This window comes from Gymnogyps californianus, chromosome 7 (genome assembly GCF_018139145.2).
Source record: "Gymnogyps californianus isolate 813 chromosome 7, ASM1813914v2, whole genome shotgun sequence".
In the NCBI taxonomy this organism is placed as follows: Eukaryota; Metazoa; Chordata; class Aves; order Accipitriformes; family Cathartidae; genus Gymnogyps; species Gymnogyps californianus.
Window position 1 is genome coordinate 18237160 of NC_059477.1, and position 25736 is coordinate 18262895.

Genomic DNA, 25736 nt, shown 5'->3' on the forward strand with positions numbered 1-25736 from the left:
AAAACACATTTTGTCAATCCAGATGGCATTCCTGTGTAATTGCTAATATAAAAAGTAAATACTTGCTATATTGTTTAACCTATTGCACTTTTTTTTTCTCAGAAAAACCCAGCCCACCAGAAAAACTTGGAGTAACAAATGTCACAAAGGACAGTGTTTCTCTTTCATGGCTAAAACCAGAACATGATGGTGGAAGCAGAATTGTGAGCTACCTCATTGAAGCTCTTGAGAAAGGACAGCAAAAATGGGTTAAGTGTGCAGTCGTAAAGACAACTCATCATGTTGTCCATGGTCTTAAGGAGAATGTTGACTATTTCTTCAGGGTGTCTGCAGAAAACCAAGCTGGTTTAAGTGATCCTAAGGAACTACTGCTCCCTATTACAGTTAAAGAACAATTAGGTATGCTTCCTGACATGAGACAAAAGTTGATACACATTAAGCTGGATTCATATTTAAAAAGACAGAACATTGTTTAATCGTTTGAAAATGTTTTCTTTTTCAGAATCTCCCGAGATTGACATGAAGGGCTTCCCTCATAACACTGTATATATTCGAGCGGGATCAAACCTGAAAGTTGAAATTCCAGTTTCTGGAAAACCAGTGCCAAAGGTGACATTGTCTAGAGATGGTGTTCCACTGAAACCTACCATTAGATTTCACACAGAAACCACTGCAGAAAGTCTCATCATTAACCTTAAAGAAAGTGTGGCTGCTGATGCTGGCAGATACGACATTACTGCTGCCAACTCAAGCGGCACTACAAAATCATTTGTTAATATTGTTGTGCTGGATAGACCAGGCCCTCCTGTTGGTCCTGTTGTCCTTAGCGATATCACTGAAGAGAGTGTAACACTCAGATGGCAGCCGCCAGCTTATGATGGTGGAAGTCAAGTTACCAACTATATTGTACTGAAAAGAGAAACAAGTACTGCTGCGTGGTCCGAAGTATCTGCAACTGTTGCTAGAACTGTTATCAAAGTTATGAAGCTCACAACAGGAGAAGAATACCAATTCCGCATCAAAGCTGAGAACCGCTTTGGCATCAGCGATCACATAGACTCAAAATGTGTCGTTGTCAAGCTTCCTTACAGTAAGTAATATGCTTCTCACACTATAGGTCGATGTTTTAATGCTCTGATGTTGAAAATACAATTTTGTTAACAATTAATCGCTTCTTTTGATATCATCAGCTACCCCTGGCCCTCCTTCCACACCATGGGTCACGAATGTCACCCGAGAGAGTATTACTGTTGGATGGCATGAACCAGTCACTAATGGTGGTAGTGCAGTCATTGGATACCACCTGGAAATGAAAGACAGGAATAGCATATTATGGCAGAAGGCTAACAAGACCCTCATTCGCACAACTCACTTCAAAGTCACCACTATCAGCGCTGGCCTTATCTATGAATTTAGAGTTTATGCAGAAAATGCAGCTGGCATTGGAAAAGCAAGTCATCCTTCTGATCCGGTCCTTGCAATTGATGCTTGTGGTATGTATTCCCTAGAAAATAAAGAAGCCCAACCATTTAAGTAGTGCTTTTTTTTTTTTCCCCCATGATATTCTGTCCTGTACAGTAAGCCAATATCCAAAACAGCTGTTATTCATTAGCAATACTCTTATGTTTCCTACTGCAGAGCCACCAAGAAACATTCGTGTCTCAGATATTTCCAAGACTGCTATCACTCTGTCATGGCAGAAGCCAGCATTTGATGGTGGTAGCAAGATCACTGGATACATCGTAGAAAAACGTGATCTTCCGGATGGCAGATGGACAAAAGCTAGCTTCACCAATGTTATTGAGACTCAGTTCACAGTATCTGGTCTGACACAGAATTCCCGGTATGAATTCCGGGTCTTTGCTAAGAATGCCGTTGGTTCCATTAGTAATCCCTCAGATGTTGTGGGTCCTATCACATGTGTTGATACATATGGTAAGTGTTTTGCAATGATATAACGGTACCAGTTTGTGGCACTAGGAAGCTTAAAGGCAGCGCTGTTTTGTGGAATCATAGTCTTTTAAATATGGAAGGCTAGTTTACAGTGATTGATTCAATAAGCTTGAATGACTGTGAGCTATTTGGGCATAATTGTAATGAACATCTTTGGCTGTATCTGCATTTTTAAAGTCTTATGGTATCTTTATTCTTTGTCTGCCCATGCCAGAAGTCTGCCCATGCCCCATGGCCAAAGTGGTTATATTTATACATGTGGTTGCCTTTTCTTGGTAGGATTAGTTCTAACTTGTTCTAGGTTTATGATTTAAGTTGTACATGCTATCTTTACTTTGATCTGTATTTATAAAATGCCTGTAAGTATTAGCTTAAATAAAGTACTATTATTTTTGGTTTTATTAAATACAAGTCTAAAATAAGTATGTTTTTAATTTTTTCTTATTCTTATTTTTTCTTAAGGTGCACCTGAAATCGATGTGCCACCAGAATATACAGAAGTGGTGAAATATAAAGCAGGAACTTCAGTTAAGCTAAAACTAGGTATCTCAGGCAAGCCTATACCCACAATTGAATGGTTCAAAAATGGCAACGAGGTACAAACCAGTGCACTAGTGTCTATTGAAAACACAACAGAATTTGCTTCTATACTCATCAAGGATGCAACTCGACTCAACAGTGGCACCTATGAATTAAAACTGAAGAATGCCATGGGTTCAGCATCAGCCCATGTTAGAGTACAGATACTTGGTATGTCTTGAGATACAACTGTATTATACTATTAAGCAATAATTCAGTAATAAATACTTAACATCTTCTTTCTTCTGCCTTCCACAGACAAGCCAGGACCCCCAAGTGGACCTATACAGTTTAAGACAGTCACTGCTGAGAAGATTACAGTAATGTGGGACCCACCAGCAGATGATGGTGGTGCACCTGTAACACACTATGTTGTTGAAAAGCGAGAGACAAGTCGGGTTGTATGGTCTTTAATTTCTGAAAAACTGGAGGGGTGTATCATAACTACAACAAAACTTATCAAAGGAAATGAATATGTGTTCCGTGTCCGTGGTGTGAACAAGTTTGGAGTTGGTGATTCACTGGAGTCTGAACCTGTTATAGCCAAAAATTCATTTGGTAAGAAACATATAAAATAACTTAGGCAACTGAATCATCTTGTGTATTATTTGTAAGTAGTACTGATTTACTGACATATATTTTTTTTTACTCAGTTACACCTGGACCACCTAGTGTACCAGAAGTCACAATGATAACCAAGAATTCTATGACCGTTGTCTGGAATAGGCCCACTGTTGATGGAGGCAGTGAAATATCAGGATATTTTCTTGAGAAGCGTGACAAGAAGAGTCTGAGTTGGTTCAAGGTTACTAAAGAAACCATTCGGGACACCAGACAGAAAGTAACAGGTCTGACTGAAAACAGTGAATATCATTTCCGAGTTTGTGCTGTCAATGCAGCTGGACAAGGTCCATTCTCTGAAGCTTCTGACTTCTACAAAGCCGCAGATCCTATTGGTAAGATACAACGTGCAGTATTTCTAATTGGTTAGAAATCAATGGAAAATAAGCAATTGGGATGGGATTGCACCAATGTAACTGAGGGTAGATTTTATTCCTCTTTATGATTAATTTTAACTATGGCTTCTGATTTTTCTTTTCCCCTCCCCATAAACTATCACTTACAGATAAGCCAGGCTCACCAACAAAGCTGAAGGTTGTGGATACAACCAAGACATCTGTCACCCTTGGCTGGATTAAACCTGCTTATGATGGAGGAAGTCCGATTACCAACTACGTGGTGGAGAAAAGGGAAGGTGAAGAGCAAGAATGGACTGTAGTCAGTACTAAGGGAGAAGTGAGAACAACTGAGTATGTTGTATCCCACCTTCAGCCAAGTGTTAATTATTATTTCCGCGTGTCTGCTATAAATTGTGCTGGACAAGGAGAGCCTATTGAAATGACGGAACCCGTTCAAGCTAAAGATATTCTTGGTACTGTACTTTTCAGTGATTTATCATTTTTCTGTGTTTTGGTTTTTTTCAAAGCATTTCTTATTTTACATTCCAAGTATGCATTACTAATTTTTTACTTATTTCCACAGTGGCACCAGAGATTGATCTGGATGTTGCTCTCCAGACCTCTATTGTTGCTAAAGCAGGTGAAGATGTGCAAACAATGATTCCATTCAAAGGAAGACCTCCTCCAACAGTCACATGGAGAAAGGGTGATAAGAATCTTGGGATTGATGAAAGATATATAATCCAGAACACAGAATCATCTACGCTACTTACTATTCCTCAAGTTACCCGAAATGATACAGGAAAATATGTTCTTACAATTGAAAATGGAGTTGGAGAAGCAAAATCATCATTTGTGAATGTAAAAGTACTTGACACGCCATCTGCCTGCCAGAAGCTGCAGCTTAAGCATGTTTCTCGTGGCACAGTTACACTGGTATGGGAGCCACCTCTCATTAATGGTGGTTCTGAAATAACAAATTATGTTGTTGAAAAAAGAGATGCTACAAAGAGGGCCTGGTCAACTGTAACAACAAAGTGTTCTCATACCACCTTTAAGCTAACTAACCTGTCAGAGAAGACTGCATTCTTCTTCCGTGTTCTTGCTGAAAATGAAATTGGACTGGGTGAACCTTGTGAGACATCTGAACCAGTGAAAGCTGCAGACGTACCTGGACCTGTAAAAGACCTAGCCATGAAAGATTCTACAAAGACTTCTGTTAAATTGCAGTGGAGCAAACCTGACTATGATGGTGGTAGCATTATATCAGACTATGTTATTGAAAAGAAACTGCAGCAAGAAAAAGAATGGACATATGCAGGCACAAGCAAGAGCTGTGAATTTGAAGTTGAAAAACTTAAAGAGCTTTCTGTCATGGAATTCAGAGTCTTTGCTAAAAATGAAAAAGGCATGAGTGATGGTGTTACTGTTGGACCCATTACAGTGAAAGAACATATAATAACACCTGAAGCAGACCTTTCTGATATTCCTGGAGGTCAAATTGCAGTAAGAATTGGACATAACCTGCACATTGAATTGCCCTATAAAGGTAAACCTAAGCCATCAATGAGCTGGCTCAAGGACAACCTCCCTCTTAAAGAAACTGAACATCTTCGTTTCAAGAAAACTGAAAACAAGATAAGCTTAAGCATCAAGAATGTGAAAAAGGAGCATGGGGGCAAATATACTTTAATTCTCGATAATGTCGTCTGCAGAAAAACATTCACAATCACCGTCATCACTCTTGGCCCTCCATCTAAGCCAAAAGGACCTTTAAGACTAGATGAAGTCAAAGCAGATAGTGTAGTTTTGTCATGGGAAGCTCCCGAAGATGATGGGGGAGGAGAAATTTCTGGCTACAGTATTGAGAAGAGAGAAACTTCACAAATGAACTGGAAGCTGGTGTGTTCGAGCGCTGCAAGAACAACATTCAAAGTACCAAACCTTGTTAAAGACACTGAATATCAGTTTAGAGTTCGTGCAGAAAACAGATACGGAGTGAGCCCACCTCTTGTCTCAGCAGATGTTGTGGCAAAGCATCAGTTTAGACCACCAGGTGCCCCGGGCAAGCCTGTTGTATACAACATAACCGCTGATGGAATGACCATATCTTGGGATGCTCCGGTTTATGATGGTGGTTCAGAGATTATTGGATATCACGTTGAAAAGAAAGAAAGAAACAGTATTTTGTGGCAGAAGGTTAATGTTGCATTAATATCTAGCAGAGAATACAGGATTACTGGACTGCTTGAGGGCCTGGATTACCAGTTCCAAGTATATGCTGAAAACACTGCAGGTCTAAGCCGAGCTAGTGAGCCGAGCAAATTTACTTTGGCAGTCTCTCCAGTGGGTGAGTGAATGATCAATCACTCATCCAAGAAAATTCTAGTCTTGTAGACTATGGTGAGCAGTAATAAAAATAAATTTTAATTATTTTCCTTTCAGACCCACCTGGTACTCCTGATTACATTGATGTCACCAGGGAAACAGTCACCCTTAAATGGACCCCCCCACTGCGTGATGGAGGCAGTAAGATTGTGGCTTACAGCATTGAGAAACGGCAAGGAAGTGAAGACCGTTGGCTCAGATGTAACTTTACTGATGTCAGTGAATGCCAATATACAGTTACAGGACTCAGTTCAGGTGACCGATATGAATTCAGAGTGCTTGCAAGAAACGCTGTTGGTACAATCAGCCCACCTTCACAGTCTTCAGGCTATATCATGACCAGGGATGAAAACGGTAAGAATTATTTCTTAATATGGTTGTGTTTGGGTATTGAAGCCAGCTAGAGCTTCTGGCTGTACTGATGGGAAATTGGAGGCCAAGGGGGGAAGAATGTGTGACTGAGGTCCTTCCAGTCAACTCAGAACATTTCTGTTTGTACGCTAAGGTGGGAGGGTCTAAATTAAAGACCCAAATCTGGCAGACATACGTAATAAATTGCTGAAAGGCATGGCTCTCTACATTTGTGTTGGATAAGCAGCAGCAGCAAAGTTGGAAAGAAATCATAAACTAATATTTTGATGCACTGAATAATTTAGAAATGAAAATGTGCCTCAGGTAGCTTGGCATACTGTAATAACATATATTAACGGTGTCTTTCACCTATTGTTAATATGATGCACTGTGTGCTTACAGGAAAAACATGTTTATAGTTCATATAATAACTGCTTTTTAGAGAATGCCATTTTCTAAGTGAAAATTCTATGTATAGCAATCTTTTATAATTAGTACATTTTAAAAAGTATCAGGAAAAAATACTTAGCTATATGGGAATTGAACTATATTTTCCTTTTTAGTTGCTCCAACAATTGAATTTGGCCCTGAGCACTTTGAAGGCCTTACTGTTAAAGCTGGAGAGAGCATTAGACTTAAAGCTCTAATCAAAGGACGTCCCGTACCTAAAGTGACATGGTTTAAGGATGGTAAGGAGATTGAGAAAATAATGAATATAGAAATAACTACAGCTATTGGGTATAGTACAATCTTCATTAGAGATGCTACCCGGGATCATCGTGGAGTGTACACAGTAGAAGCCAAAAATGCATCAGGCACTAAACGAGAAGATATTACCTTCAGAGTACAAGGTACTGCACCAAACAGTTTCAGCATGCTCTTTTAAAATAGTATTTTATTCTAAGTGCCAGCAAATTATAATTCTGAACCTTTAAAATTGCAGACACACCAGGAAAAGTTGGTGGACCAATACGATTCACAAACATTACTGGAGAAAAAGTCACATTGTGGTGGGAGCCTCCAGCTAATGATGGTTGCGCTTCTATTTCCCACTACATAATTGAAAAACGTGAAACCAGCAGGATTGCTTGGGCATTAGTTGAAGATAAATGTGAAGCTTGCAGCTACACGGCACTTAAATTAATTAAGGGCAATGAGTACCAGTTCCGTGTCTCTGCAGTGAACAAATTTGGAGTTGGCAGACCATTGGAGTCTGATCCAGTTACTGCACAAATACCTTACAGTAAGTTTCCACCTCATTCTGTAGAAATAACTGTGGAGTTACCATCTTGTCTTTCTAATGATGTTTTTCTTTTTTTAGCTCTCCCTGATGCACCAGGAACTCCAGAGCCTACCAATGTAACAGGAGACAGTATTACACTCACATGGGCAAGACCAAAATCAGATGGCGGAAGCGAGATAAATGAGTATATTCTAGAAAGGAGAGAAAAGAAGAGCATGCGCTGGGTTAAAGTATCCAGTAAGAGGCCCATTACTGAGAACAGATACAGAGTAACTGGCCTTATTGAAGGCAATGAGTATGAATTCCATGTCATGGCTGAAAACGCTGCAGGAGTTGGACCTCCAAGTGACGTTTCGAAGCTGATTAAATGTAGAGAACCAGTCAGCCCACCAAGTGCTCCTAATGTTGTAAAGGTGACAGATACATCGAAGACTAGTGTAAGCTTAGAGTGGACCAAGCCAGTTTTTGATGGAGGCATGGAAATAATTGGGTACATCATTGAGATGTGCAAAGCTGATCTCGAAGCATGGCAGAAAGTCAATGCAGAGACTGTTCTTGCTACTAAATACACCGTTGTTGATTTGGAGGCAGGAGAACACTATAAATTCAGAGTTAGTGCTGTCAATGGTGCTGGCAAAGGAGAAAGTTGTGAAGTTCCTGCTTCAGTCCAAACTGTGGACAGGCTTTCTGCACCTGAAATTGATATCGATGCAAACTTCAAGCAGACTCATATTATAAGAGCAGGTGCAAGCATTCGTCTATTTATTGCCTTCTCTGGAAGACCTGTTCCTACTGCTGTGTGGTCCAAAGCAGATGCTAATCTTAGCTTGCGTGCTGACATTCAAACAACTGATTCATTCAGCACATTGACTGTGGAGGAATGCAATAGAAATGATGCTGGCAAATATGTCTTTACTGTGGAAAACAACAGTGGAAGTAAGTCTATTACATTTACTGTCAAGGTTTTGGACACACCTGGTCCACCAGGTCCTATTACATTTAAAGATGTGACTCGACGATCTATTACTTTAATGTGGGATGCTCCTGTTCTGGATGGAGGTTCACGTATCCATCACTACATTGTGGAAAAACGGGAAGCAAGCCGTCGTAGCTGGCAAGTCATAAGTTCAAAATGCACTCGACAAATCTTTAAGGTCACTGATCTGGCAGAAGGTGTGCCATATTACTACCGAGTGTCAGCAGAAAATGAATATGGTGTAGGTGAACCCTGTGAATTAACAGAACCAGTTGTAGCCACGGAAGAACCTGCTCCACCTAAGAGACTAGATATTGTTGATACAACCAAATCTTCTGTAGTTTTAGCTTGGCTTAAACCTGATCATGATGGTGGTAGCCGTGTTACTGGATACCTTCTTGAAATGAAACAAAAAGGATCTGACTCCTGGATTGCAGCTGGACAAACCAAACAACTTACTTTCACTGTTGAAGGCCTTGTGGAGAACACTGAATATGAGTTCCGGGTCAAGGCAAAGAATGATGCTGGCTACAGTGAGCCAAGAGAAGCTTTCTCTTCTGTTATTATTAAGGAGCCGCAGATTGAACCAACAGCAGATCTCAGCGAAATAAGCAGACAGCTCATAACATGCAAGGCTGGAAGCACCTTTACTATTGATATACCAATCAGTGGGCGCCCAGCTCCAAAAGTGACATGGAAACTTGAGGAGATGAGGCTGAAGGAAACTGAGAGAGTGACCATCAAGACAACAAAAGACAGAACCACACTGACTGTAAAGGACAGTATGAGAGGTGACTCTGGTAAATACTACCTCACACTTGAAAACACTGCTGGTGTGAAAACATTTACTGTCACAGTGGTAGTCATAGGAAGGCCAGGTCCTGTCACTGGCCCAATTGAAATATCATCTGTCTCTTCTGAATCCTGTGTGTTGACCTGGAAAGAACCTGAAGATAATGGTGGCAGTGACATTACGAACTACATTGTAGAGAAACGTGAATCTGGCACAACAGCATGGCAGCTGGTAAATTCCAGTGTGAAACGTACACAGATCAAAGTCACTCATCTCACAAAATACCAGGAGTACAGTTTCCGAGTAAGCTCAGAAAACAGATTTGGTGTCAGCAAACCCCTTGAATCAAAAACAATAGTTGCTGAGCATCCATTCGGTAAGTGAAACACTTTTCAAAATTTGTTTATCCTCTGACTGAGGTATTTGTAATAACTAAAATTTTATTCCCCATCTTTTTTGTGTTTAGTCCCACCAAGCCCACCTTCAAGGCCAGAAGTCTATTCTGTGTCTGCAACTGCCATGGCCATTCGCTGGGAGGAACCCTATCATGATGGTGGCAGCAAAGTCATTGGATATTGGGTTGAAAAGAAGGAGCGCAACACCATCCTTTGGGTGAAGGAAAACAAAGTGCCATGCTGTGAATGCAACTACAAAGTCATGGGATTGGTGGAAGGCCTAGAATATCAATTCAGAACCTATGCTCTAAATGCTGCAGGTGTTAGCAAAGCTAGTGAAGCTTCCAGACCTGTAGTGGCTCAAAATCCAGTTGGTAAGTATTACTTTTTGAGTTATGTTGTATTTAAGCTAAAATAGAATTGCATTTCTCATTTTTCTGTTTTATTCCTCCAGATCCACCAGGAAGACCAGAAGTAACAGATGTCACCAGGTCTACAGTGTCACTGAGCTGGTCAGCACCCCTTTATGATGGTGGAAGCAAAATTATCGGATATATTATAGAGCGCAAACCATATAACGAATCTGGTGATGGACGCTGGCTGAAATGCAATTATACCATTGTCTCAGAAAACTTTTTTACTGTGACAGCTCTTAGTGAAGATGAAGCATACGAATTCCGTGTACTAGCAAAGAACGCTGCTGGTGTGATTAGCAAAGGATCTGAATCAACTGGTGCTGTTATTTGCAAAGATGAATACTGTAAGAAATATTCACTTGGAACAATTAAATACATAATGTTCTATTTTTAGTACTGTCATGGAATTTGTTTTTAACCTCTTTTTCCTTATGACAGCACCACCAAAGGCTGAACTCGATGCCAGACTGCAGGGAGAAGTTGTGACCATTAGGGCTGGATCAGATCTTGTTCTTGATGCGGCCATTGGTGGGAAACCAGAACCAAAAGTGTTCTGGTCCAAAGGTGACAGGGAGTTGGATCTATGTGAAAAGATATCTCTGCAATACACCAGCAAACGAGCCATTGCAATTATCAAGTTCTGTGACAGAAGTGATAGTGGAAAATATACTCTAACAGTTAAAAATGCCAGTGGGATGAAACAAATTTCTGTTCTTGTCAAAGTGCTTGGTATGTACCCCATGATTAATATTCATACTTAGTATACTAAAAAACCCACATTCTTTTAAATAAGAGTGAGACGCTTTTCCTTAACTGCTAATAACACTACTTATTTTCATCTCTACCCAGATTCACCAGGTCCATGCGCAGGCAAAATCACAGTTAGCAGAGTAACAGAAGAGAAATGTACTCTGGCATGGAACATTCCTGAGGAAGATGGAGGTGCACAAATCACTCACTATATCGTAGAAAGACGTGAAACCAGCAGACTTCACTGGGTTATTGTTGAGGCTGAATGCCAAACTTTATCATATGTGGTAACAAAACTTATTAAAAATAATGAATACATCTTCCGTGTGAGAGCTGTCAACAAATATGGACCAGGTGTTCCACTTGAAACAGAACCTGTGATTGCCAGGAATGCTTTCAGTGAGTGTTACTACCTTCCATTCTGCATCAGAATTTGTGGAATATTTCTCATATATAAACAATTTGTTAAATAATATTTTTTTTTTCACCTTTTCAAAAAAAACAGCTATCCCAACACAGCCTGGTGCTCCTGAAGAAGTGAGTGTCGGCAAGGAACATATCATTATTCAGTGGACGAAACCAGAGTCAGATGGTGGCAGTGAGATTAAGGACTATCTTGTGGACAAACGTGAAAGGAAAAGTCTGCGCTGGACACGAGTGAACAGAGATTACACTGTTTATGATACCAGATTAAAAGTCACCAATCTCATGGAAGGCAGCCAGTACCAGTTCCGTGTCACTGCAGTGAATGCTGCTGGGAACAGTGAGCCTAGTGAAGCTTCACAATACATGTTATGTAAAGAACCATCATGTAAGTTACCACGTTTAAAACATATTTAAAATATTTACTTGTAATAATGGAGTGTAAACCCACGCTGACACTTTGACTAAGATACCCAAAACCACATATGATCTCACTGAACTAGCTAGTATTAGAATAAACTTTAAAGCAGTTATAGTTCATTTTAAATGCATTTCCTGGCATTAGCTGTTTAGAAATTGTTTTTAACTGTAAAATGTTTCCTGCACCAAATGTGAAATGCATTTTCTTTTTCAAAGATACTCCTGCACCACCTTCAGCTCCAAGAGTTGTGGATACTACTAAGCACAGCATAAGTTTAGCATGGTCAAAACCCACATATGACGGTGGTGCTGACATCTTAGGCTATGTTCTTGAAATGAAAGAAGAAGGTACTGAACAGTGGTATCGACCACATACAACTGCCACTCTGAGGAATGCTGAGTTCACCGTGACTGGTCTTAAAACAGCCCAGAAATACCAATTCAGAGTTGCTGCTACAAATGTGAATGGTATGAGTGAATTTAGTGAATCATCAGCAGAAATAGAACCTGTGGAAAGAATAGGTAATTTGAAAACTTAATGTATATTTTAAGGAACAATTATATTTTCCTTTAGAACTACTAAAAGATTAATTAATTCCATGTTTCTTACACCCTTCATCAGAAATACCTGAGCTTGAGCTTGCTGATGATCTGAAGAAGACAGTTACAGTCAGAGCTGGTGGTTCCCTGCGCCTAATGGTCTCTGTATCTGGCAGACCTGCTCCCGTAATCACATGGAGCAAGCAGGGTGTTGACCTTGTAAGTCGAGCTATTATTGATACTACAGACAGCTACACTCTGCTTATTGTGGATAAAGTTAATCGATATGATGCTGGAAAATACGTCCTTGAGGCTGAAAATCAATCAGGAAAAAAATCTGCAACTATTTCTGTAAAAGTGTATGGTAAGTACTGCTACAATTGTATATGGGCATTACATTACTCATAGTGCACGTTGCTCAAGAATAAGAAAGTCATTCATTTCCAAAGGACGTTTGCAGTTTAAATAACATGAGAATGTTTGGGAAGTCAGAGAAACAATCTAATCCAAAGGAAAATACATAGTTTCTAAAGCTGTGCTAGTTTATAAATCAAATCGCAGTGTTGTTTTTTTTATGCAGACACAGTCATTGACTGTAAAAGGAAAGGATCCAAAAAGAAAAAAAATTTTTTTGTTTGTTTTTTTTGTTTTAGATACACCTGGTCCACCAGCTGCAGTGAGAATTAAGGAAGTATCAAAAGATTCTGTGACACTTACTTGGGATATTCCAACCATTGATGGTGGAGCCCCAGTCAACAATTATATAATTGAGAAACGTGAAGCTTCCATGAGAGCTTACAAGACTGTCACTACCAAATGCAGCAAGACATTTTATAGAGTTACTGGACTTCTAGAAGGAGCTTTGTATTATTTCAGAGTACTACCAGAAAATATTTACGGCATTGGTGAAGCTTGTGAAACATCTGATGCAGTACTAGTATCTGATGTCCCCATGATACCACAAAAACTCGAAGTGATTGACACCACTAAATCAACTGTTACTCTTGCATGGGAGAAACCACCACATGATGGTGGCAGCAGATTGACTGGCTATGTTATTGAGGCCAGCAAAGCTGGAACAGAAAGATGGTTGAAGGTAGTGACACTGAAGCCTACCGTCTACGAGCATACAATTATCTCTCTCAATGAAGGTGAACAGTACTTGTTCAGGGTCAGAGCACAGAATCAGAAGGGTGTGTCAGAACCACGAGAGATTGTCACAGCAGTGACAGTACAAGACCAAAAAGGTAGGTATCTACTGTTAAAAATAACAGGATGAAGCTTACACCAAATGAATGCAATATTTATAAAATCGGTATTTAATATATCAATGATTTGTTTTTCTTAGTTCTACCAACAATTGACTTCGCTGGAATACCTCAGAAGACAATTCATGTACCTGCTGGCAAGCCCATTGAGTTAGCTATTCCAATTGAAGGACGACCACCTCCAGCTGCATCTTGGTTCTTTGCTGGTTCTAAACTAAAAGAATCAGAACGCATCAAAATGGAAACTGTTGCCAAAATGACTAAATTAACTGTGCGTGAGACCACCATACATGACACTGGAGAGTATACACTTGAACTGAAGAACACAACTGGAACAGTTACTGATACAATAAAGGTTATAATCCTTGGTAAGTATTTATGAAAATAATTGTCCATGATCTTTCTCCATCTGAATTTTTTTACATCAGCAATATGATTCCTTTTCTCCACATTTTTTTTTTGTCTTTTAATTTTCTTTTTTTTTCTAGACAAACCTGGACCACCTGTTGGACCTATCCGAATTGATGAAATTGATTCAAATTATGTAACCATCTCCTGGGAGCCACCTGAGCTGGATGGTGGAGCTACCCTTAGCGGCTATGTGGTAGAACAGCGTGATGCTCACCGTCCTGGATGGCTGCCAGTTTCAGAGTCAGTAACCAGGACAACATTTAAGTTCACCAGACTTGTTGAAGGTGCAGAATACGTGTTCCGTGTGGCTGCTACAAACCGCTTTGGAATCGGATCTTACCTGCAGTCTGAAATTATAGAATGCAAGAGCAGAATCCGTAAGTCTGAATTTTTGCTTATTCTCTACCTTTACAAGTAAAAATATATATTTAAATGGGCTTATATATCACATAGATAAGATTGTTTTCTAGATGTTACTACTTCCTTTTGCCAAATAAAATGGTACATTATGATACACAGTAGTCTTGTTACATTTGCAGAGAAAAATGCCATCCATAAATCTATATAGGTATTACAGATGCACTGCACAGAACCTGGATGGTAAACTTGGATTTTCTGCTCAGGTCTACTATTAGCCTTGAAAAACTGCTTGACTCCATTACAAAAACAGGAGTATTTCACTGACCTAGTTTGTAAAGTACTTTGATATCTGCTGATAAAAAGAGGTTGATAGGACATTGATATTACATTGTCATTCACAATATGTTGCATATTACTAATGTGTAGAATCATATGACGCTTTCTTCACTAATTCTGTGTCATGTTTTTACAGGTATTCCTGGTCCTCCTGGCACTCCGGAAGTGTTTGATATCTCTCGAGATGGCATGACATTAACTTGGTATCCTCCAGAAGATGATGGTGACTCACAGATTACTGGTTATATTGTGGAACGCAAAGAAGTTAGAGCAGATAGATGGATCCGTGTAAATAAAGTTCCAGTCACTATGACTCGTTACCGTTCCTCTGGGTTGGTTGAAGGATTAGAATATGAACACCGAGTCACAGCAATCAATGCCAGAGGCACTGGGAAACCCAGCCGTCCTTCCAAGTCTGCTGTCGCCAGAGATCCAATTGGTAAGTAATTTCCTATATAGATTGTAGGGAATTATGGCAGAAGGGAATGATACTGGTAAAATTTACTCTTTTTTCTAATTTGGAAATTTATCTGGGTGAATTAACAAGTGAGATTCTGACTGAAGAAAACTAAAAAAATATTAGTGAAAATCTTTCATTCTAAGTTTTCCTGTAGACTTAACACAGATCATATGTTGCAAGTTAGCATTTGTTACATCTTTTAAATATTCATAAAAAAGATTCCACACCCCCATCTGATCTTCTCTTCCAGCTCCTCCAGGTAAACCTCAGAATCCAAGAGTCACTGATACTACAAGAACATCTGTCTCCCTGGCTTGGAGTCCACCAGAAGATGAAGGTGGTTCTAAAGTTACTGGCTACTTAATTGAGATGCAGAAGGTTGATCAATTTGAATGGACCAAATGTAATACCACACCAACCAAGATTCGTGAATATACCTTGACACATCTCCCCCAGGGCGCAGAGTACAGATTCCGTGTGCTAGCCTGTAATGCTGGTGGGCCAGGAGAACCTGCTGAAGTGCCAGGCACAGTCAAAGTAACAGAAATGCTTGGTAAGACACTTCAAGTCTTAACTCTCATTGAAAGTTGTCCTAAAAAAGTATTTGCCTAAAGCAGGTATGATATCATCTGTAAAACAGACATAGCATGACATGTTCATTTTGTTTACAGAATATCCTGACTATGAACTTGATGAAAAATACCAGGAAGGTCTCATGGTGAGACAAGGTGGAGTTATCAGGCTTACAATACCCATTAAGGGTAAGCCCATCCCAATATGCAAATGGACAAAAGAAGGACATGACATCAGCAAGAGGGCCATGATTGCGACTTCTGACACTCACACAGAACTTGTGATCAAAGATGCAGAAAGAGAAGATTCAGGCACCTACGATTTGGCACTTGAAAACAAGTGTGGCAAAAAAGCTGTGTATATTAAAGTCAGAGTGATTGGCATTCCAAATCCACCAGAAGGGCCACTTGAGTATGATGACATACAAGCTCGTTCTGTCAGAGTAAGCTGGAGACCTCCTACAGATGATGGTGGTGCAGATATCCTAGGTTATATTGTTGAGAGACGAGAAGTACCGAAGACTGCCTGGTACACTGTTGACTCTAGAGTGAAAGGGACATCACTAGTGGTGAAAGGGCTCAAAGAAAATGTGGAATATCATTTCCGTGTTTCTGCTGAAAACCATTTCGGTATTAGCAAATCTCTCAAATCTGAAGAACCAGCAGTACCAAAGACACCTCTAAGTAAGTCCCCTTCTAGATATTTTTTAAAAATAATTTTTAATTACTACATCATGGTTCTAAAAGTGCAATAGTATATGCAAATGTTTTAATGCTACATCACTATTATTTCTATTATTTTTGTTATTATAATTATTAACAGATCCTCCAGAGCCTCCAAACAACCCACCTGAAGTGCTTGATGTTACAAAGAGTTCTGTCAACTTGTCCTGGTCCAGACCTAAAGATGATGGTGGTTCTCGTGTAACTGGCTACTACATTGAACGTAAAGAGACATCTACAGAAAAATGGGTCCGGCATAATAAGACACAGATTACCACTACAATGTACACAGTCACAGGACTTGTTCCAGATGCTGAATATCAATTCCGTATCATTGCTCAAAATGACATTGGTGAAAGTGAAGCAAGTCCTGCTTCTGAACCAGTTGTATGCAAGGATCCATTTGGTAAGAAAATGTTTGCATTAACAGATCTTCTGAAGAGCAACTTAGTGACATTTAGAGAGGAATTTATTTTCTGTATCTATTTTAATTTTCAGACAAACCAAGCCAACCTGGAGAAATTGAGATCACTTCTATATTTAAGGACAGCATTACATTAGAATGGGAACGACCAGAAAGTGATGGTGGCAAAGAGATCCTTGGCTATTGGGTTGAGTATCGCCAGTCTGGAGAAAGCACCTGGAAAAAATGCAATAAGGAACGCATCAAGGACAGGCAGTTTACAGTAGGAGGTTTATTAGAGGCTACAGAATATGAGTTCCGTGTTTTTGCAGAAAATCAAACTGGCCTCAGCAGACCTCGAAGGACTGCTATGGCAGTGAAAACTAAATTAACATGTAAGTAAAAATATATTGTCATATTTGCTGTGACATTGTTGTGATTTGCTGTGTCATAAACCACAGTGCTGCACTTAACATGCTACCTATTTGTTTTACATGTTATTTGCCAACATGACTGTCCTAAAGCACAGTCTTTCAAGTATAAGAGGCACAAGTATAAATGAAAATTAATTTCCAGTAATATAGTAATATAGGAAAATTACATAGTAATCTTCATTATTTTTTAATTTTCTTTGTTGTAGCTGGAGAAGCACCTGCCATAAAAAAAGAAATGCAGGATGTTACAACTAAACTGGGTGAAGCAGCTCAGCTGACATGCCAGATTGTTGGGAGACCTTTGCCTGATATTAAATGGTACCGCTTTGGCAAAGAACTGGTGCAAAGCCGAAAATACAAAATGTCATCTGATGGACGCAATCATACACTGACAGTAATAACAGACGAACAGGAGGATGAAGGTCTCTACACTTGTATGGCTACCAATGATGTCGGAGAAATTGAAACTAGTGGCAAGCTATTATTGCAGGCTCCTCCTCAGTTCCACCCTGGCTTCCCATTGAAAGAGAAATACTATGCAGGTGCAGGTGGCACCCTCCGCCTTCACGTTGTGTATATTGGCCGACCAGTACCAGCAATAACTTGGTTCCATGGCAACAAACCTTTGAGAGGATCAGAAACGGTTACTATTGAGAACACAGAGCATTATACCCATCTTGCTATTAAGAATGTCCAGCACAAGACTCATGCTGGGAAGTACAAAGTGCAACTCAGTAACATATTTGGAACAGTTGACACTGTACTTAATGTGGAAATACAAGGTAATTAATTTTATTTTCAGGAGGGGGGGTTTGAATATTTTCTCAAATACTTACTGGCAAAAGAACTACAAATATCATACTTTTTCTTTTACAGATAAGCCAGATAAACCAGTAGGGCCAATTGTTATAGAGTCCATACTGAAGAATTCTGTGGTGATAAGCTGGAAACCACCAGAGGATGATGGAGGTGCTATGATAACGAATTACATCATAGAGAAACGTGAAGCCAAGGAAGGAGCAGAATGGCAACTTGTATCTTCAAGCATTTCAGGCACAACCTGTAGAATTGTTAACCTAACTGAAAATGCAGGCTATTATTTCCGTGTTTCTGCTCAGAATACATATGGCATTAGTGAAGCACTGGAGGTTTCATCAGTTGTTGTTATGAAGCCTCCATTTGGTAAGTGGATGCCAAAATATCAGTTTCTGTATACCCCTGTAATTACTAAGGCAAGCTCACTTCAGTTTTTGAACTTTTTTATTCTTTACAGAAAAACCAGGACAACCTGGTCAGCCAGTAGCAAGTGCTGTCACAAAGGATTCTTGTGTTGTCTCATGGAAGCCACCTGCAAGTGATGGCGGTGCAAAGATTAGAACTTATTATCTTGAGAAGCGTGAGAAAAAACAAAACAAGTGGATTTCTGTAACAACAGATGAAATTCGTGAAACGGTCTATTCTGTGAAAGATCTTATTGAAGGTCTTGAATATGAGTTCCGTGTAAAATGTGAAAATCTTGGTGGTGAAAGTGAGTGGAGTGAGGTATCACAACCAGTCATTCCAAAATCTGATGTACCAATTCAAGCTCCACATTTCAAGGAAGAACTAAGGAATCTGAATGTGAAATTTCAAGCTAATGCCACATTTGTCTGCAAAGTCACTGGTCATCCTAAACCAATTGTCAAGTGGTACAGACAGGGCAAAGAAATCATGCCAGATGGTGAAAAGATCAAGATACAGGAATTCAAGGGTGGATATCACCAGCTGGTCATCACAAATGTAACAGATGATGATGCCACAGTATATCAAGTTAGAGCTACCAACCAAGGAGGATCTGTGTCTGGCACTGCCTCTTTGGACGTTGAAGGTGAATGAAGGGTCTTGATTCCTAAGACAAATTCTTTTTAAGCTTTGAATATTTAGACTATTGGTGCTCTTCTCATGTGCTTTTGGTCATGTGTTGTTTTTTTCTTCCTCTTTCTATTCCAGTTCCTGCAAAGATTCACTTGCCCAAAAACCTGGAAGGCATGGGAGCTGTTCATGCCCTCCGAGGGGAAGTAGTGAGCATCAAGATTCCATTTAGCGGCAAGCCTCACCCCGTGATCACATGGCAGAAGGGACAAGACCTCATTGATACTAATGGACACTACCAAGTCATTGTTACGCGATCATTCACATCTCTTGTTTTCCCAAATGGTGTTGACAGAAAAGATGCAGGGTTTTACATTGTTTGTGCCAAAAACAGATTTGGAATTGATCAAAAAACAGTTGAATTAGATGTGGCTGATGTACCTGATCCACCAAGAGGTCTGAAGGTAACTGACATTTCAAGGGATTCAGTCAACTTAACCTGGAATGAACCAGCTACTGATGGTGGAAGCAGAATCATAAACTACATTATTGAGAAACGTGCTACAACAGCAGAGCGATGGATTCGTGTTGCACAAGCTCGTGATACACGATACACAGTGGTGAACCTATTTGGCAAGACCACCTACCAGTTCCGTGTAATTGCAGAAAACAAGTTTGGCCAAAGCCAGCCTTCTGAACCCACTGATCCAATTATAACAAAGGAAGATAAGACTAGAGTAATGAACTATGATGAAGAAGTTGATGAGACCAGAGAAGTCACCACGGTTAAAGCAGCTCACTATTCTACAAAGGAACTCTATGACAAATATATGATTGCAGAAGAGCTTGGACGTGGGCAGTTTGGCATTGCACACCGCTGTGTTGAGGCAGTTTCAAAAAAGACTTACCTGGCCAAGTTTGTCAAAGTAAAGGGTGCTGATCAAGTTTTGGTAAAGAAAGAAATTTCCATTCTAAACATTGCTAGGCATCGAAATATCCTGTATCTTCATGAATCATTTGAGAGCCTAGAAGAATTGGTCATGATCTTTGAATTCATTTCGGGAGTTGACATCTTTGAAAGAATCAGCACACCTTCATTTGAACTTAATGAAAGAGAAATAGTAAGTTACGTACGCCAGGTCTGCGATGCACTAGAATTTTTACATCGCCACAGCATTGGACATTTTGATATTAAACCAGACAATATTATTTACTTCACAAGAAGAAGCTCTGTAGTTAAAATTGTTGAATTTGGTCAAGCCAGACAATTGAAGCCTGGAGACAGCTTTAGACTCCAGTTCACTTCTCCTGAATATTATGCACCTGAAGTACACCATCATGATTTGGTCAGCACAGCTACTGACATGTGGTCAGTTGGTGCTCTAACATATATACTTCTCAGTGGCATTAATCCTTTCATTGCTGAAACAAACCAACAAGTTATTGAAAATATTCTAAATGCTGAATACAGCTTTGATGATGAAGCATTCAAGGACATAAGCATTGAGGCCATGGACTTCATTGATCGCCTACTAGTAAAGGAAAGAAAAGCTCGGATGACAGCTGCTGAAGCACTTAACCATGTGTGGTTAAAACAGCAGACAGAAAAGACCAGCACTAAAGTCATCAAGACCTTGAGGCACAGGCGTTACTACCAAACTCTAGCAAAGAAGGAGTGGAACACAGTTGTGTCAGTAGCTCGCATTTCCTGTGGAGGCGCGATTAGATCTCAGAAAGGCATAACGGTGGCTAAAGTTAAAGTTGCGCCAATAGACATCGGTCCCATTGCTGGGCAGATAAAGCATACTGTTACAGAAGAAGGAGGGCATGCCAAATATGTATGTAAGATTGAAAACTATGATCAGTCCACGCAAGTCACGTGGTACTTTGGTATGAGGCAATTAGAAAGCAATGAGAAATATGAAATCAAATACGAAGAAGGTGTGGCAACCATGTATGTCAAAGATGTTTCTAAATCTGATGATGGTACCTATAGATGCAAGGTAGTAAATGACTATGGTGAAGACAGCTCTTATGCAGAACTTTTTGTTAAAGGTGTGAGAGAAATTTCTGAGCACTACAGATGCAGAACTGTTAGGAAAGTGAAACGACGGGTTGATACTATGAGACTACTAGAGCGTCCACCAGAATTTACTCTGCCTCTATATAACCGCACTGCATATGTTGGAGAAAACGTCAGGTTTGGAGTAACTATAACAGTTCACCCAGAACCTCGCTTAACATGGTTCAAATCAGGCCAGAAAATCAAACCTGGTGATGATGATAAGAAGTATACTTTTGAATCAGACAAGGGTCTTTATCAACTCGTCATCAATAATGTCACTGAAGATGATGATGCTGAATACAGTATTGTGGCACGCAATAAATATGGCGAAGACAGCTGCAAAGCTAAGCTGACTGTGATTCCACATCCACCTCCAGCAGATGCCACACTAAGGCCGATGTTTAAAAGACTGCTGGCAAATGCTGAATGTCAAGAAGGCCAAAATGTCAGTTTTGAGATCAGGGTATCTGGTGTACCAAAACCAACACTGAAATGGGAGAAAGATGGTCAACCTCTATCCTTTGGTCCTAACTTTGATATAATTCATGAAGGTTTAGATTATTATGCTTTGCATATCAGAGATACTTTACCAGAAGACAGTGGTTATTACAGAGTTACTGCTACAAACAGTGCTGGATCTACAAGTTGTCAGGCTTATCTAAAAGTTGAACGTTTAAAATACGTCAAGCGTGAGTACAAGACTGAAGAAGAGCGGGAGAAGCATGTGCAGAGACAAATTGACAAGACCTTACGAATGGCAGAAATCCTTTCTGGGGTTGAAGCTGTTCCACTGACACAAACTGCACAAGAGGCTCTCAGAGAAGCTGCTATCTTATATAAACCAGCTGTTAGCACCAAGACTGTCAAAGGTGAATATGAAATTAAGAAAGAAGAAAAGACAGAAGAAAGAAAACTTCGTATGCCATACGAGGTCCCAGAGCCTCGCAAACATGTGCGCGCTACTCTTGAGGAAGATCAGAACATTAAACACTTCGTGCCTCTGTCAGACATGAAGTGGTACAAGAGGCTGCGAGACCAGTATGAAATGCCAGGAAAACTTGAGAGAACTGTTCAGAAACGCCAGAAACGCATACGTCTTTCCAGGTGGGAGCAATTCTACGTGATGCCACTGCCACGCATTTCTGATCAGTATAAGCCTAAATGGCGCATACCAAAGCTAACACAAGACGATCTTGAAATTGTGAGACCAGCACGTCGGCGTACCCCATCTCCAGACTATGAATATTACTATAGACCAAGAAGGCGATCACTTGGTGACTTGTCTGACGAGGAATTACTCCTGCCTATTGATGACTATTTAGCCATGAAGAGAACTGAAGAGGAAAGACTGCGCCTTGAAGAAGAGCTGGAGTTAGGCTTTTCTGCTTCCCCACCAAGTAGAAGCCCCCCACGCTTTGAACTGTCTGCCCTTCGGTATTCTACTGCAGGAGCACAGGTCAGTTCAGAGGCAGAAAGAAAAAGAGAGCTGAGGTATTCAAGTTATCACATCCCAACTAAAGCTGAGACCAGTGCAAGCTATGCAGAGCTTCGTCAACGCCATGACAGGGCTGCCTACAGACCACCTAAACAAAAGCAAAGAATAATGGATGAAAAAGAGGATGAAGAATTGCTCCGTCCTGTTGGCACTGCTCAACGACTCTCTGAATACAGGAGTGAGCTCGAATATATGGCAGAGGAGGAAAAGAGTAGACTCAGGAGAAGGAGGGAGAGAGAAATAACTGAAATCACATCAGAAGAAGAAGAAGAAATAGAAATGGTGCAACACGTTCACAGGGAATTTTCACCTCCCTCTAGATTACTACGGAGAAGAAGATCTCTTTCTCCAACTTACATTGAGTTGATGCGTCCTGTATCTGAATTAATTCGACCTCGCTCACGGCCTCCTGAAGAAAGTGAGAGAAGATCCCCAACACCAGAGAGGACTCGACCACGCTCACCTAGCCCAGTTTCTAGTGAAAGGTCGCTCTCTCGGTTTGAGAGGATGGCAAGATTTGATATATTTTCTAGATATGAGTCCATGAAATCTGCTTTGAAAACTCAGAAAACTATGGAAAGGAAATACGAAGTTCTGACTCAGCAGCCTTTCACCCTTGACCATGCTCCTCGCATTACCCTGAGAATGCGCTCACACCGGGTACCGTGTGGCCATAATACCAGGTTCATTCTAAATGTCCAGTCAAAACCAACTGCTGAAGTGAAGTGGTACCATAATGGTATTGAGCTCCAGGAGAGCAGTAAGATACATTTTACTAATACCAGCGGTGTATTAACTCTGGAGATTCTCGACTGCCACATTGATGACAGTGGAACATATCGGGCTGTATGCACAAACTACAAAGGGGAATGCTCTGATTATGCAACACTAGATGTTACTGGAGGAGATTACACTACATACTCTTCCCAGCGGAGAGATGAAGAAGTACCAAGGTCAATTTTACCTGACTTGACAAAAACAGAGGCATATGCAATCTCCTCATTTAAGAAAGCATCTGCTACAGAAGCAAGTTCCTCAGTAAGAGAGGTCAAATCAGAAATGTCAGCAACAAGAGAATCACTTTCATCATATGAACACTATGCTGCTTCTGAAGAAAAACTCACTGCAGCTGAAGAAAAATCATTGGAAGAAAGGACTGTACACAAGGCATTTAAAAGCACTCTACCGGCAACAATCCTTACAAAGCCACGGTCAATCACAGTTTCTGAAGGGGAGACTGCAAGATTTTCCTGTGATGTTGATGGTGAACCAGCACCAGTAATAACATGGTTCCGTGCAGGTCAACCCATTGTTTCTTCAAGGCGCTTCCAAGTAACACGAACACAGTACAAGTCTACCTTTGAAATTTCTTTGGTCCAGATGTCAGATGAAGGAAGTTACACTGTTGTGGTGGAAAACTCTGAAGGAAGACAGGAAGCGCATTTTACTTTGACCATTCAAAGAACAAAAATTCCTGAAAAAACAATTACATCACCTCCAACAGTCAAATCTCCTGAGCCTCGTGTAAAGTCTCCAGAGCCAGTTAAGTCTCCTAAACGAGTGAAATCTCCTGAACCCATCAGCGGCCCCCCAAAAGCAAAGTCACCACCTGGAGACAAAACAATACCAGCAGAGAAAGTACAATTACCAACTGCTTCTCCACCAAAGATAAAACAGCATCTGAAAGCAGAAACTCTTGGAGATAAGGTAAAGTTATCCTGTGCAGTTGAAAGCAGTGTTTTAAGTGTCAGAGAAGTGGCTTGGTATAAGGATGGCAAAAAACTGAAAGAAGACCATCATTTCAAGTTTCATTATGCAGCAGATGGCACCTATGAGCTCAAAATCCATGAGCTCATGGAATCTGATAAAGGAGAATACACCTGTGAAATTATTGGGGAAGGAGGTGTTTCAAAAACTAACTTCCAGTTTACTGGCCAAGTATTTAAAAATATCCTGTCCCAGGTAAGAGGTGTATCTGAAACTCATAAATCAGTTCAGAAAGAAGATGAGATGCTTACAGTTTCTACCCAGAAGAAATCAGCAGTGGCAACTGAAGAAAAAGCAGCAGTCCAAGAAGTCATTAAAAAGTCAATTGTTACTGAAGACATCAAACAATTGAAAGCAGAAATTAAAGCTTCTTCTACTAAAATGACAGTGTCCGAAGGGCAGAAAGTGACATTGAAAGCCAACATTCCTGGTGCCTCTGAAGTAAAATGGGTGCTGAATGGAATGGAGCTGAGAAATTCAGATGATTACAGATATGGTGTTTCTGGAAGTGATCATACACTAACTATCAAAAAGGCTAGTAATAAAGATGAAGGTATACTCACCTGTGAGGGTAAAACTGACGAAGGCATTATTAAATGCCAGTATGTTCTGACCTTTTCTAAAGAGCGCTCCAACGAACCAGCATTTATCATGCAGCCTAAGTCTCAAAATGTCAATGAAGGACAAGACGTACTGTTCACCTGTGAAGTTTCTGGGGATCCTTCTCCTGAAATTGAGTGGTTTAAGAATAATCAACCTGTAAGTATTTATTTAATATATTTACTTGAAAAATTAGGATTATTCATAAAACTGATCTTAACAAAACCATTTTTTTTCCCTCCTCAGATTGCTGTTTCATCACACATCAGAGTAACACGCTCTAAAAACATATATTCTCTTGAGATTCGAAATGCAGCAGTGAGTGACACTGGAAAATACACAGTCAAAGCAAAAAATTACCACGGGCAGTGCTCTGCTACAGCATCTTTGACTGTACTCCGTAAGTTTGTTCTCCGGGTCTTGTGTTCAGACTAATCACAACTTTTTTCTGTGGTGTGTCTACTAAAATGACTTATGATAAAAGCCACTGATAATGTTGATTTAGGTATTTTAACAAGTTCCTATTTCTTTTGTATATTATATACACAGAACAAAACAGCATTAGAAATCTTTGTAACACCCACAGAGGAGCACACAGATGCTCTATGACATGAATAGATGCAGTCAACACAAGGCTATGAGCGTTCCTTCTAGGATGACTGTGTTAAGACCTTGGTGCTGGCAATTAGTCTTTCCTCGTTTACTAACAAAATCTGTTCCAATAAAACAAAGTAATTCCACAGTTAAAAATTTTTATGGTAACTTAGCCATAACTGAACTGGGTTTATTATTTTATTGGCTGTCC

At 40.1% G+C, this 25736-nt stretch overlaps 1 protein-coding gene across 1 annotated transcript in view; it reads left to right on the forward strand.

Moving 5' to 3' along the window:
• The window catches only part of TTN (titin), a 244573-nt gene that overhangs the window by 216674 nt on the left and 2163 nt on the right, over positions 1-25736 (forward strand). The window contains exons 278-310 of the mRNA XM_050900483.1: positions 103-399; positions 503-1090; positions 1191-1493; positions 1639-1935; positions 2416-2703; positions 2791-3090; positions 3186-3488; positions 3659-3964; positions 4075-5841; positions 5937-6233; positions 6794-7081; positions 7174-7473; positions 7552-9618; positions 9709-10011; positions 10092-10397; positions 10492-10782; positions 10903-11202; positions 11309-11614; positions 11863-12168; positions 12269-12550; positions 12840-13433; positions 13535-13822; positions 13943-14242; positions 14698-15000; positions 15272-15574; positions 15693-16277; positions 16417-16722; positions 16815-17114; positions 17360-17935; positions 18030-18335; positions 18427-19020; positions 19143-25090; positions 25178-25331. Coding sequence (XP_050756440.1) covers positions 103-399; positions 503-1090; positions 1191-1493; positions 1639-1935; positions 2416-2703; positions 2791-3090; positions 3186-3488; positions 3659-3964; positions 4075-5841; positions 5937-6233; positions 6794-7081; positions 7174-7473; positions 7552-9618; positions 9709-10011; positions 10092-10397; positions 10492-10782; positions 10903-11202; positions 11309-11614; positions 11863-12168; positions 12269-12550; positions 12840-13433; positions 13535-13822; positions 13943-14242; positions 14698-15000; positions 15272-15574; positions 15693-16277; positions 16417-16722; positions 16815-17114; positions 17360-17935; positions 18030-18335; positions 18427-19020; positions 19143-25090; positions 25178-25331 — 20052 coding nt within the window. The remainder of the gene's footprint in view (positions 1-102; positions 400-502; positions 1091-1190; positions 1494-1638; positions 1936-2415; positions 2704-2790; positions 3091-3185; positions 3489-3658; positions 3965-4074; positions 5842-5936; positions 6234-6793; positions 7082-7173; positions 7474-7551; positions 9619-9708; positions 10012-10091; positions 10398-10491; positions 10783-10902; positions 11203-11308; positions 11615-11862; positions 12169-12268; positions 12551-12839; positions 13434-13534; positions 13823-13942; positions 14243-14697; positions 15001-15271; positions 15575-15692; positions 16278-16416; positions 16723-16814; positions 17115-17359; positions 17936-18029; positions 18336-18426; positions 19021-19142; positions 25091-25177; positions 25332-25736) is intronic.